We start from the raw sequence: 14,069 nt of genomic DNA on the forward strand, positions 1-14,069 counted from the left end.
GAGATCCTGGTTTTCCATCGTCTTTGGAAGCTTGAAGGAACACGGCCAGGATGCAAGTAAGAATTCCACAGTGAGTTAGGCCTGAGGTTGCTGGCAAGAATTATTTGGTATTATTTTACAGATCTGAGGATTGGACCCAGGGACTCAGTGGTGCTAGGCACATGGTGTCTCACTGGGCTGTCCTTTTATCCCAGCACAGGTTTTTAGTTTTAAATCAGAAAGGCGTGGGGAGAAAGGAGGAGCTGAATGCCCAGGTCTGGATCTCTGTATCAGTTACTTGTTGCTGTGACCAAATATCTGAGGAGAAATGACTTAAGGGAGGAAAGATTTATGTGATAGGATGCAGCCTGTCATGGTGGAGAATGCATAGCAAGCGAAAGCATAAAGGAGCTGGTCCAAATGATACTACGGGAAGCAGAGAGGGACAAATACTGGTGCTCCGCTCACTTTCTCCTTTTTATACAATCCAATGTTTTAGCCCACAAGCTGCTAGGTTCAGTCAGGTTGACAGACTTCATCATTACGTTTTCCAGACTGTCACCACAGTCTCTGGCACTTCAGTAGTGGTAACAGATGAGATGTCCGGGAAATGCCAGCCTGGTATATGACACAGAGGTGGAGGAAAAACCTTCAGAGACGGGGAACCAGGAATGGGAGGAGAGGAAACCTACATCAAGTAAGATGGAAAAGGGGCTCAACAGCTCCACACTCGTGAGGACAGAAAATAGTGAAACCTTGACTATAAGTCACTACTTCCAGCTCAAGCATCCTTCCCGACACTAGAGGTTGGGATGTGTGCTGATCACAGAGCAAGGACTTGGGCCTGGAGAGCATGGGGCTCCTGGCATGGGGTTCTATTGAAGATGCTGGTGGCTCGAAATGGGAGCTACCTGTGTGGAAAAGAGAGCCACGGTGTAAACTATTGTTGGGGTATTTTTAGGATCTGCTGGCAAGCTAGATCCTAACAATAAGGTGATGGCTTTACTATGAAATCTAGGATTGTCTCAAATTTAAGGCCAGATTTCTCCTTTGTCTCAGGTGGGGGATTACAGGATTGCACACCACCAAGAGACAGATTACTGGTTTTAGTTGTATAGAGTAGTAGGAGGTGGTTTTGTTTGTTTGTGGGGTTACAGACATGGCTTCTGTAGATCAGGCTGACCTCCAGCTCAGAGGTGCACCTCCCTTTGCCTCCCTAGAGTTGGGATTAACGATGTGTACCACTACCCCCTGGCTTATTCTCAACTTTAGCTCTGTCCCATAACCATCCTTATTGAGTTGTTTTATCTGTACCTGCAAGAATGTTGAAACTCAAGGGTCTCTTTTTGAATGATGTAATGTAGTCCAAGCCAGTATGATGCCTCTAAACACCAGGTAGGTTTTCAACAGTTTAGATTACAATCCAGTCCCTTAAGAAAGATTCACACCCAGGAATTTCTTCAAGGTAGCCTCCACTTGGTAAACTCCAAGGTAGGTTGCTGGACAAAGTGTTGCTAGCAAAGGTAAGAGTGTCAGAAGAGCTGACCATGGAAGTTCATGCCTACAGTGTCAGCACAGAGAAGGCTAAGATAGGAGATCAGCCGCAAGTACAAGGCCAGCCTGGACTCCAGAGGGACCACCTTTATCACAAACAAACAAACAAAAACCGGTCTTGTACAATACCTTCAATCTTTTGAACTCACAGAATGGGAAATCTTAACTCTTACACTCTAGACTTAACCTTGACACCAAAAACATTTCACAAGTAATGCCCTACATTTTAATCTACACCCAAGGGCTATTTCTTAAAATGAAACTCTGATCATGGCTTGGACTGTGACTTAGTTGGTACAGTGTTTGCCTCAACTATACAAAGTTATGAGTTCAGTCTCCAGTCCTGCATAAAACCAGGTCTGGTGGGATGGGCCTATTTACCACCTGGAGAATCAACTTCGAATTCATCCTTAGCCACACTGAATCTTTAGACCAACATGGGCCTCATAAAACCCTATCTAAAAATGTCAAAAAAAAAAAAAGTTTTATAAGCTGGTGACTATGAACAAAAAAAAAAAAAAAAAAGTTTACCATTTCAACCTGGTAAGCTCTAAATAAGAAATATTTTCTTCAGATTCAGCTTGTGAATGAAAAAGTTCTCTCTTCCTCTGAACCCTTCCTTGCAACATCCCTCAAGGCCAGAAGAACTTAGGGGTAGGGGGTACAGCTTAGGGAATATTTGCCATGTGAGAAGCTGTGGATTCACCTCCAGCTTCCATAACAAAAAACAAGCTTTGGTCTGAGTGTTGTTCTAAGCACTTTTTAAAAAAAAAGATTTATTTCATGTATGTGGATACACTGTTGCTGTTTTCAGACACACCAGAAGAGGTGTATCCATTCATCTGTGATGGGCACTCTGTTTTTATTAGCATATATCAGTTATCTATAATAATGGGTTTCCTCATGACACTTTTGCACACACTGTATTCATTTGTGTTCACTAGAAAAACAGAACAGAGAGACAACAATAACTCTCTGCACATTTGAGAAGCTGAGATCATGGTATAAACTTAAAAAATTTTTTCTTTATTGAATGTATATGAGTACACTGTAACTGTTTTCAGACATACCGGAAGAGGGCGTGGATCCAATTACAGATGGTTGTGAGCCACCGCATGGTTGCTGGGGATACAAACTCAGGACCTCTGGAAGAGCAGAGAGTGCTCTTAACAGCTGACCCATCTCTCCAGCCCCAGTAGACACTTTTTACGACACTTTACATAGCCCTGGCTGTTCTGGATTATGTAGACTAGGCTTGCTTTGCACTCACAGAGACCCACCTGCTCCTACCTTCCCAGTCCTGGGGCTGAGGTGTGTGCCGTCATGCCTGGCAAGAAGTTGGGTTTTGATACCAGTAAAGAAATGAAGCAACAACAGAGTAGGTGAACTTGCCAGTGAGACAGAGACAAGCAGGTGAAAAGCAAAGCACTTGGGAGACCGAGGCAGGTTCATGTGAGTTCAAGGCCAGCCTGGTCTACAGAGTGAGTTCTAGGACAGCCAAGGCTATACAGAGAAACCCTGTCTGGGGAGAGAGGTACTTATTGTGTGTGTGTTGAGAGCTAACACATAGATTCCATGACATGAAGTCAGAATACAACTTTGGGGACTCAGTTCTCTCCTTGCTCCATGATGGTTCTGGAATCAAAACTGAGGCTGCCAGGCCTGGCAGGGAACACCTTTATTCCCTGAGCTATACGGGACCCCCTCCCTCCTTTTTGGAAAACAGTCTTCTGGGTTCACTAGAGGAACAGAACAGAGTAACAATTTAGGCTGACCTGAACTCACTAAATAGCCCATGCCAGTCTACAAGTACGGATCTTCCCAAGTGCTGCTGTTATAACCACACACCACCCAGGCTGACTGCCCTCTTTTCCTTTCTTCTTCCTCTTTTTATTATTGTTTTTGAGAAAGGGTCTTACTGTAAAAACTTGACTGGCCTGGAGCTTCCTACCTAGACCAGGCTAGCCTCAAACAGAGCCACCTGCCTCTGCTCCTATGTACTGGGATTAAAGAGGTGTCTGCCATCACTGACCTTTTAAAATCGTTCTGTTTTGAGACAGGGTTTCTTTTTGTAGTCCTAGCTGTCCTGGAACTCACTCTGTAGACAAACTGTCCTTAAACTCTGAGAGATCTGTCTGACTCTGCTTCCTAAATGCTGGGGTTAAAGGCATGAGCCACCACTGCCTGGCTTTATCACTGTTTTTTTTAAAGCAATATATGATATGCTAATTATATATGTTGTGATTATCGCCTTGTTTTAACTGTGGAGTTTGTTAAACATGTGTCTGTGCTTTTATTTTGTTTTGAGGCAGCTTTTATGTAGCTCTGGCTCTCCTGGAACTTGACATATACACTAGGTTTGGCTTGAACTCAGAGATCTGCCTACCTCTGCCTTCTGAGTATTGAAGAGTCCGTGGGTTATTAAGTTTCACTTGACTTGTGGAATTTCAGAATTATCACAAAGTGCAAATTTCAGGATTATTTTTTTGTTTTCCTATAGAAAATATCAAATTATGCATTAAAGCAGGGTAAGTTTGGGAGTCTGCACTGTCACTGTGTTCATCAAAAAAACCGGCTCACCCACAGCCCTTCCTCTTTGTTATTCTGAAGTAAATCCCAGATATCTTATTCCAAAATGCCTTCAGTTAATAGAGAATATAATCATAGGTTCAGGCTGCCTCATGAATTGGCATGCTCTCTCTGCTTTTATGAAAAAAATTATTTTAATTTTTTTTTTGAGACAGGGTTTTTCTCTATAGCCCTATAGCCCCAGCCATCCTGGAATTTGATCTGTGGATCAAAGATCCACTTACCTCTGCCTCCCCAGTGCTGGGACTAAATTGGCATGTTTTGGAATCCTAGTTAATTATTGTGTACCAATTACCTGTTAACCTCTTTGGGGTCTAAGCATCTTTGTTCTATAAAAGTTCATTCATGGCTAGGTGGTGGTACATACCTTTCATTCCAGCACTCATGGGGCAGAGGCAGGCAGATCTCTGTTGAGTTTGAGGTGAGCCTGGCCTACAAAGTGAGTTCCAGGATAACCAGGACTGTTAAGAAGAGAAACCCTGTCTCAAAAAATCAAAACTAAGCTAAAGTAAGAGTTCACTTATCTCAAGTACTTTTTATAGACTACTAAACTGATGTTATATTTAATGAAAACATTTATTACTTTGATATCTGCTCTTTGTGTGTGTGTGTTCCTGTGCAAGTGGTCATGTGTGCAGATGTGTGAATATGTGCATGTTGTGACCACAGGACATCCTCTAGTGTTTTACTACAGAAGACATTATTCACTTTTAGTTTCTGAGACAAGGTCTCTCATTGGCTGAGAACTCACCAAGTGGGCTAGGTGGACTGGCCAACGAGCTTTAGGGTTCTGTGTGGCTTTTATTCTCCCAGTACTGGGGTTACAGTACGGTACAGGACACCATGTCTGGCTATTTTCTACAGGCTCCAGGGGCTTGAACTCGGGTCCTGTGCTTTTCCTCTTTTTCACAGATATAACTGTGGTTGTGCTATGTTCCAGACTCTTATGGTCCCCCATACCTTGTAACCTTGGCCTTTCTCATTGTTCAGACAAAGTATTCCTCCAATGGGCTTGCATGTTAAGGGCCTGGTTCCCAGTGCAGCCAAGTGCAGAGATGGAACATTTGGAAACTGATTGGTTACCAGGCCTCACTAACCCATTAATGGAGCCAGATTACAGTATTGTCAGACATCGGGAGAATAGGGTAGCTGGGCCTCGCTGTGATTTGGAAATATACACCTTGTCCAGCACTCTCCTGCATCCCTCTTTGCCTCCTGGCTGCTGTACAGTGAGTAACTTTGTTCTGCTATATGCTTTTCTATCATGACGCTCTGCCTAAGAAGGGCCCAGAAACAGAAAAGGAAAAAAAGAAGCATTGGAACCTCTAGAGCCATGGAATAAAAGTAAACGTTTCTTGTCTCTTTGCGATACATTACAGTGGTGACGTAGCTAACATAGCTTCCAATGATTCTGCCTCAGTGAGGACCAAGTCTGTTTTGCCCTTTAGGCCTTTTGAAGTAGACCTTCCCTGGGCCTCTGACCTGTCACCAGTGGGTCAGGACACATAACTTCCCTTTGTGCTTACCCCCTAACCCTGCAGCCCTTTGTGGAGGCTGCTGTTTCTCTCACCACAGATGCCCCTGGCATGGAAGTAGGGCACCTTTTCTTTACTGAATTTGCCGAGCCCTGTTTCATTCTCTTCCCAGATTCCTAGCTCAGACATGTCATTAGCTACATCAACCAGCTGCCAGCCATCGCTGTGGCTGAATTAAATACTCTCAAGGACGACCCTCCATTTCCCTACTACAGCCTTGACCTCTTCCCGCTAATGACCTCATCCAGACAGTCACCATGGAAGCTGTCCCCACCAGTAATTTCAAGCTAACTTCCCATTCTTTGCCAATCACCTCCTAGCCCAGCAGAAGGGGTGAGCCCTCCAGTAAGGCTGTCCACTGTTTCTCTAGGTGGATGGAGCAGTGACGGACTACAGGGCCTGAACACATCAGTGGATTGTTGGCAATACAGCAATGGGAACACCACCCCTTAAACCTTTCTGTAAGATGGGACCAAGGCAGGGTGGTAGCAACAAAAGCAGAGTTAAGACATTTATAGATCAATCGTTTATAGACCAGACATTCATGGAAAAGGGATAAGGGCGGAGCAAGTTGGGCCAGAATAGCAAGAGATTTTGTGGGAGTTGCTAGAAGAGCCTGCAGTTATCTACTGCCTGGGGGCTGACTTTATTCTCCACATAACACTCAGAGAGACTTAAGGGAGCCTACAACTTGTCAAAATGAGTGGTCCACTGTTTCTCAATCTCCCTGTCTTGGTCAAGAGTCTGGGGGAACCTCTAGATGTGAAAGAGAAGTGGGGGCAGGGAGTCGGGTTCACAAGGAGGCCATTCGGAAAGCCCAAGTAATTGCACAAGTCCCATGTGCACCATGCACCTGGGCTGGCAGGGACTGATGGCCATGGCCTGGACCCAGCTGCCCCTCCTAGCTGTGTGCCCCTCCACCCCCCATGGTGGGGGAGTCCTGAGGGATCCGTGTCCGGGTATGGTCTCTCCCATCAAGGAGGTTAAGGGGCCAAAGGAAATGGGAGATGGACAAAGAGGGGGAAGGGATGCATACTCAACATAAGGACAGAGATTGTATGAAGAGGTGGAGAAAAGAGGGCTAAGGACAGAGCAGCAGAGGAATGGAACTCAAGACAGACCCAGGAAAGTCTGGAGAGGCAAAGGACCACGACTAAAAAAGAAGGGACTCAAGGGGCAAAGTATGGGAACAGGAACTAGACAGGACTGTGAGGGGACCTAGAAGAAGTGGGGGTATAGGGTTAGAAGTGGGGACAATGTCCAGGAGAAGGGTGCAAACGGAGAGGGGGTGGGAATCGAGCTTGCCTCAGCCCTGAGGGTCCGTCTGGTAATTAGACCTTGTTCCAGATGAACCCCCCACCTCCGTCCAGCAATCAAAATGCTAATTGGCCTGACGCCTCCGGCTGCGCCTCAGCCGTTCCCCTCTGGGAAGGAGCCGGGACTAGTGGTGTGGCTGGCGGGGAACCCTCGCCCCCCAACCCCCACTTTGAGCTTTGCCGGCTGCTGTTCAGCGATAAGGGGGAGGCCGCACCCGTCCTGCCCCTCGGGAGCGCCTGCCACGAAAGATGAATGTCCCGCCGCTGAGGAGCTGTGCCGCTAGCATAAAGCAGGAGAGTGGTCTCCACGCTCAGTGTAGGGCAGGTAGCTTACACCCACCGTGGCCGGACGCGAGGCAGTGGATGCAGGTAGCAACTCAGCACGCAGCAGGAGGAAGGAAGCTGAGCTCAGCACTGCTGTGCCGCCTTGGCACCTGCGCCCGCCGGGCCAGTCCGTATAAGGTCACCACGCTGCAGTCTCTGCTTGCTGTTCCGCGACCATAGTCGATAGCCGGAGCAGGCTGTGTGGGGAGAGCTCAGCTCAGAGACCCCAACGCAAGGAGGGGGCGAGGAAGGGACAATGGCGGCGCCCGGCCCTAATTGGGGACATATGCACCCGCGCGCTGCCATTGTGAGGCCCCCAACCCCCAGTGCCCCGCCATTGGCCGTTGGGCCTGACGTCATGGGGGCTGCAAACTCCGGGCGGGCGGCCACGGGAAGGGTTATCCGCCTGGTTGCAGGCCTCCGAGAGAAGCTGCAGACGCGCGGAAGGGCGGAAACCACCAATGAAGCGGAATTTCTGGAACAGGGGCATGTCAACCCCTCTTGCCATGCACACTCATCTTGCACCGACGCCACTGTGCTGGACATCTGTCCCATGGGAGAGGCGGGGGCAGAAAGGTCCCTCCAGCGGGCACAGGGTCAGCCGAGGTGACAGAGTGGCATGAGGCACTGCGGCACAGGGCACACACAGGCTTCCACATTGCGTTTTCGCTGCCTCAGCATTCACTCCTTTGGTCTCCCGCCTCTCCCCGCCTCCGCACAGCCCGCACCTAGCTTCCAGACCTTATAGGAGGCAGCGTGGACTCGACTGAGGTCCGCTTGCGTTCTCCCCAAAAGAATGAGAGCCTGGGGTGGGAGAGTGCCAGGCCCATTCCCACCTCTCTTCACACGCCCGACTATGCCACTAAGTATCAGGTCGCCATTCCCCGAGCCGCACGGGGGAACTCCGCACAAGTCGAGGCGAGGCATCCCCAGGACCCCTCCCAGGAGACCCTGGCCCGACCCAGCCCGGCGCAGCCATTTCCGCCGGCCTTTTCCCCTCCCCGCCCACCCCCTCCCCCAGCGCTTGGCTTTAAAAGCCAGAGGCTGCGCTCGGCGGTAGGCAGAAGAGGCTTGCGGGCTCAGGAGGCCTGCCCCAGAGCTGTCCGAGAGCGGAGCCCCGCCCCCGGACCCCCGTCCCTCCCTCTCTCCTTCCCTCCCTCGGCCCGCCCTCCCTGAGCACCCCTCCCCCTGAGGACCCCCGCCCGCCGCTGCCGCCGCCGCCCGCTCCGACTGCAGAACAATAAAGCCAGCCTCCCAGAGACCCCCGCCGAGGACCCCCGCCCCGCGACCAGGCCCGGGTGGCCCGCCCCTCTCCGGCAACGCCAGCTGAGCGCGCCCGGGCGCTGGCCGCGGTGCTGCCCTAGCCAGCGCTGGCCGCGGTGCTGAAGCTGCTGGTGCTCCTGCCGCTGCTACTGTCGTGTTCTCTTGGCCCGGCGCTGCCGCCCCCGGGGGCATGGGGCGCCGCTGACTGAGGCTCCGCCGCCTCGGCGGGGGGGGGAGGGGAAGGGGGCCGTGGGGCCGGGCCAGCCCTGCACCCATTCGCAGCCTCCGGGCCCGGGACGGAGCCGCTCCCCCCCTCTCCGCCCCCCCCAGCCTCCTCCCCCGCCTGTCCAGGGGCGGCACTGCGGGCTGGGAAGCCGGGACCAGAGGAGGGAAGGAAGGAAGGAAGGAAAGAAGAGAAAAGAAGAGAAGAGGAGGAAGGAAGGAAAGAAGGAAGGAAGGAGAGAGAGAGAGAGAAAGAGAGAGGAGGGATCCGGAGAGGAAGAAGAAAAGACGCAGGGCAGAAAGAAGAGAGAGGACCACACTCGCCCAGCAGCATCCACAGGCCAGACTGGGGACAGTGCTGCTTCCACCGCTCCTCGGATGGTGACGGGGCCTCGCCGCGGACGCAGTCCCCCTGAGCCCCGGCTCTGCAGGCCCTCACTGCCGGAGCCCCGCAGGAATCATGCCCAGGTCCTTCCTGGTTAAGAAGGTCAAACTTGACACATTCTCTTCGGCAGACCTCGACAGCTCCTACGGGCGCGCCCGCAGCGATCTCGGAGTGCGACTGCAAGATAAAGGTGCGCTCTGGACTGCAGCTGGGGCAGGGCCCAGGGCTTTGCAGGAAGGGGTGGGTGGCCAAAGTGTGGGGGTGGAGTAGCAAGGTAGGAGGGGATGTAGATCCAATGGAAGCAGCCTGAGGCTGGAACAGAGAATGAAGGCTGAGGAAAGGGGAGCAAAGGAGTAAGGCCAGACAGCTTCCAAGACAGGACAGAGTACGGGTAGAGGAGAGGTAGGAAAGAGGGATCAGGAACAGGAAGCACTAAAGGCACACACTGACCCACACACAGACTTGTGTTGAGATACACAGCTGCACGGACACCTGCTGACATAACAAGACCCAGTTAAATGGGCACATGCAAACCCACACCCAGAAATCTGGATCTGTTTCACTTTTCTTTGGCTGCACCTTCAAAGCCCCTTGCTAGGGCCAGCTAGGGGATGCTGGGAACTCTAGGGAGTCGGCTTGGGGTCTGTTAGGGCCACCCACCTGTCAGGGCCTAGGTACCAGAAGATGCAACAGCAGTATCTTCCCTGGACTCAGGATTAGGGAGGAAGAGGTGAGCAAGGGAAGTCAAGGCATTGGAGTCAGGGGAGGCTCTTTGTGTAAGGATGCCCAAGTTCAAGGACAACTGTTAGCATGCAGGCAAGGGGGACAGGAGTGCCAGCAGTGTGGGGTGGCAGAGCAAGTGTGACCTGCAAGAGCATAAGCCTGTGTGGGCCCATGTGACTGCGTGTGGCCATGTGACTTTGTGCGCTTGTGTGTGACCCTGTGTGTGTGCCTGTCTGTGTGCCACTACATGAGACCACGTGACTCTGAGGCCGCTGTGCACCATGTGACTGAGAGTATGTCTGGATGATTGCATATGTGACCCTGCATGTGTAGGAGTTGGGTTCCAGTGCTAGGGTCAGTGTACAGCATACCCTGAGAGATGCCACCAGGCTCTATGGTTTCTGAGAGCCCAAGTGTAACCCTGGAGGAGCCAGAGCCTGCCTCGTGAAGGGTATGCATTTATGATTCTGAGATTGGGAGATCCACCTTGTACCTTGGGAACAACTGCAGTTACTGGTATGAACGATGTCCACCTGCAGCTTGTCTCTGTTAAGGTGTCCCTTAATGGGTGCCCTGGCAGTCTTCCTAGTGCCCTGTAGGTGATTTGAGAAGGCCCCCACTAGGGTTAAGGCATGGGGAGAAAACAAGAACGTGGAACAAAGTAGGACCCTGGATGATGGAAAGTAGAGAGGTACGTGAGTTCGAGCCGCAAGTCCAGCGAGTGGTTAGAGAGAAGGAAGATGAGGGAGTACTGGTGTTGGCCAGAGATGCTGACTAGGTAGGAGTAGCTAGGGTTTTGTTGGCACACCTAAAGAACAAGAGGGACAGCACCAAGTCTAGAAGCAGATTCTGGGGCCTGAAGAAGGCCTCGGGGATCCCAAAGAGGCAGGACCCGTCGGGGTCTCTGGGCTGGAGGCCCTGGCTTTGTGCGCGGCGGGTCTGCAGTGTGTTGCATAATCAGGGAAAACTGCTGAAGTGGGGAGAACCCGAGGGGGAGGGGAAGGGGGAGGAGGAAGAGAGGAGCGCCGCCCCTCCCCCCTGACCTTGAGGCTCGTTGAAGGGGGGCAGCCGCGCCCGAAGATGCATCTCTCTCCTCCCCGCGCGGGGGCGGGGCGCTTGGGCGGCGGGGGAGGAGCCCTGCCTGGCCCTGTCTCATCCTCTGCTGTCTCTCTTCTCTCCTCTCTTCCCCTCCCCACGGTCTCCATCCTCTCTGCCCTGTGGTCTCCGGCCCCTTCTCCTTTGTCCTAATCCCTGTTCGCCTTCCTTTCGGACCCCGACGTCTCCCGCTGTGTCTCCTCGGTCTCCCGCCGCCCGCTTTGCGTGTGTCTTGCCCGCTGCTCCGTTCCCCTCCCGCTGTCTGTCTGTCCGCCTCCGCCCTCAGGATACCTCAGTGACTACGTGGGGCCTGCGTCGGTCTACGATGGCGACGCTGAGGCGGCGTTGCTCAAAGGGCCATCCCCGGAGCCTATGTATGCTGCGGCTGTGCGGGGAGAGTTGGGTCCCGCGGCCTCTGGCTCAGCACCACCGCCCACCCCTCGCCCAGAGCTGGCTACTGCTGCTGGCGGCTACATCAACGGCGACGCGGCGGTCAGCGAAGGCTACGCGGCTGACGCCTTCTTCATCACTGACGGGCGCTCACGCCGTAAGGCTGCAAATGCCAACGCTGCCGCGGCCCCCTCAACAGCCTCGGTGGCTGCCCCCGACAGCGACGCTGGAGGTGGGGGCGGGCCGGGCACGCGAGGCTCTGGATCAGGGTCTGCTAGTCGGGGTGGCACGCGCGTGGGGGCGGGCACCGAGGCGCGTGCGGGGCCGGGAGCCACGGGCACTGGTGGCCGGCACGCGTGCGGAGAGTGTGGCAAAACTTACGCCACGTCGTCGAACCTGAGCCGCCACAAGCAAACGCACCGCAGCTTGGACAGCCAGCTGGCAAGGCGTTGCCCAACGTGTGGCAAGGTGTACGTGTCCATGCCGGCCATGGCTATGCACCTGCTCACGCACGACCTGCGCCACAAGTGCGGCGTGTGCGGCAAAGCCTTCTCCCGGCCCTGGCTGCTGCAGGGCCATATGCGCTCTCACACGGGCGAGAAACCCTTCGGCTGTGCGCACTGCGGCAAGGCCTTTGCAGACCGCTCCAACCTGCGCGCACATATGCAGACGCACTCCGCCTTCAAGCACTTCCAGTGCAAGCGCTGCAAGAAGAGCTTCGCGCTCAAGTCTTATCTCAACAAGCACTACGAGTCAGCCTGCTTCAAGGGCGGCGCCAGCGGCCCCGCAACCCCTGCGCCGCCGCAGCTCAGCCCGGTTCAAGCCTAGGGCAGCGGGGCCTCCGCCAGCCAGGTCGGCTCTCAGCAATACGGGCCCCCAGGGAAGTCTCCGCTGGCGTCCGGGCGGAGGGGCTGGAGGGCGGGCCCCTCCTCACAGCAATAGGGGCAGGGAGCCGGCCCCACCCCGCCCCGCTCGCCAGGAACCTTGCCAGCCCCTTCAAGCAATAGGGTCCCGAGGGGAGACCCATCCCGAAAACCCTCCCCTCTCCTCCAGGGTGCCCCAGGCTTTCTCCCAGCAATAGGGTCGACCAGACCCAGAACCGAACCTCATCTCTTAGTTGGGTCTCTGAAGACAGGGGTGAGGTGAGGTAAGGAGCGCCCTCCTCCCTCCTCTGCGCCCCTGGATCGCGTTGCAGAGACTCAGGTCTTCCCCACCCCTTCCCAAGCCTTCAGGCCAAGCCTTCATCAGCCCGGCGTCCAGGGAGTCAGCTCCACTCGGGCAGCTGGCCGGAGGAGGAGCAGGATATCAGGCGGGCCACAGAGGCGTTCTGTTCCGCAGGCTTTGCAAACCTCCCGGGAGTGCTAGACGATTTGGGAATGGGGAGGGGCGCGGACGGCGGCAACCCTCTCCCTCGGGTTCTTTCTGGGTCCTCAGTCCGAGCCTCCCTCCAATCCACGCCTCGCATCCTCTGCCAAATCCTAATTCTTCCAGCCCGGCTTCCGGGGCTCTGTCCTCCATAACGAATAATAATGACGCATATCGGAATCGCATGAACTTATCCGACCTACTCAGACCCCGATCCCGCCCTGCCCCGGGGCCCCCTCCCTCGCTCCCCAGGCTTCGGGTGTTGGAGGACGGATACCCGGGCCGGCAGGCTGGCGTGCCACTGCCCTCTACACACCTCTGTATTTGCTTTGCGGGTAAAGCCCCCTGGGGGGGTTGCGGACGCGTCGGGTTTCTTTCTTTCTGTATTTATACGTTTTATTTATGAACGGATTGCACTCGGGTCAGGGAGGGGGCGCCGAACCCTCATCCTTCCCGCCGACGCCCGGGGCTTAGGTTGTCCAGGACCACTTCCTCTGCCCCTGAGGCCCGCCCTTTCCCGGAGGCCCAGGCCCCACCCCCACTCGGTTGCCAACTTTCACCCGTCTATGCCAAAGCCTCGGCGGTGACCCTAACCCAAGGGCCCGCTCCATTGGCCGCCGCCTTTGTGACATCACTGCATGCAGTCCCACCCTTCTTCCCAACCCTTCCCGGGGCTGCCCGCTCCCCTTCCTCTTAGTTAGTCCGATGCAGACTATAGAGCAATAATGCGCACTGCATGTGAAGCTGCCGCAGCCTCTAGAGTTACTGAGAATCAGGTATCCCCTGCCCTACCCATCCCATAGGCCCCTAGATCAGGGATGCTGCGCGGGGCCGGCCACGCAGACTTTCTTTCCCCATCCCCTACCCCAGGGCAGAGCCCGGCAGGCGTCATGGTTCCAGAGGCTGGGATGGAATGGTATCACCCAAGGCCTCTCTTGTCTGTCCTTCCTCACTCACCGACCCATCATTGGGTACCTACGATATGCCAGTCCCATTCCTGAATCCAACAGAGAATGTGGCAACCTTCTGGGCCTGTCAGTGACAGGGCCCAATAAGCATGGGTAGGCCAGGGTGGAAGGCAGATGCAGAGGGCTGAATCCCTGGGCCCCTATGGCCTCTCCTACCCACCTCAGTCCTCGAATACGCTGGGTGTAGTCAGGCTCTGCCTTTGACTTGGGCCTTATATTCCCAGCTCAAATTGGACAGGTCCCAGGGTCTCTGGGGCCCAGCTTCACCAGGGCCACCCATACAGGTACCCATTTTCTGATTCCCTGAGATACGAGGCTCTGCTGTCTCTGTGCCGCTAAGGTGCAACATGCTGGAGTATAT

At 54.1% G+C, this 14,069-nt stretch overlaps 1 protein-coding gene across 1 annotated transcript; it reads left to right on the forward strand.

Moving 5' to 3' along the window:
* Nucleotides 1-9,242: 9,242 nt before the first annotated feature.
* SCRT1 (scratch family transcriptional repressor 1) lies at nt 9,243-12,203 on the forward strand (the record flags this gene model as incomplete). Its single annotated transcript, XM_080939072.1, has 2 exons — nt 9,243-9,357; nt 11,272-12,203. The coding sequence occupies 2 exons, from the start codon at nt 9,243-9,245 to the stop codon at nt 12,201-12,203; spliced, it is 1,047 nt and encodes a 348-aa protein (XP_080795198.1).
* Nucleotides 12,204-14,069: the final 1,866 nt, after the last annotated feature.

The sequence above is a fragment of the Micromys minutus genome (assembly GCF_963924665.1).
Source record: "Micromys minutus genome assembly, chromosome: 27".
In the NCBI taxonomy this organism is placed as follows: domain Eukaryota; kingdom Metazoa; phylum Chordata; class Mammalia; order Rodentia; family Muridae; genus Micromys; species Micromys minutus.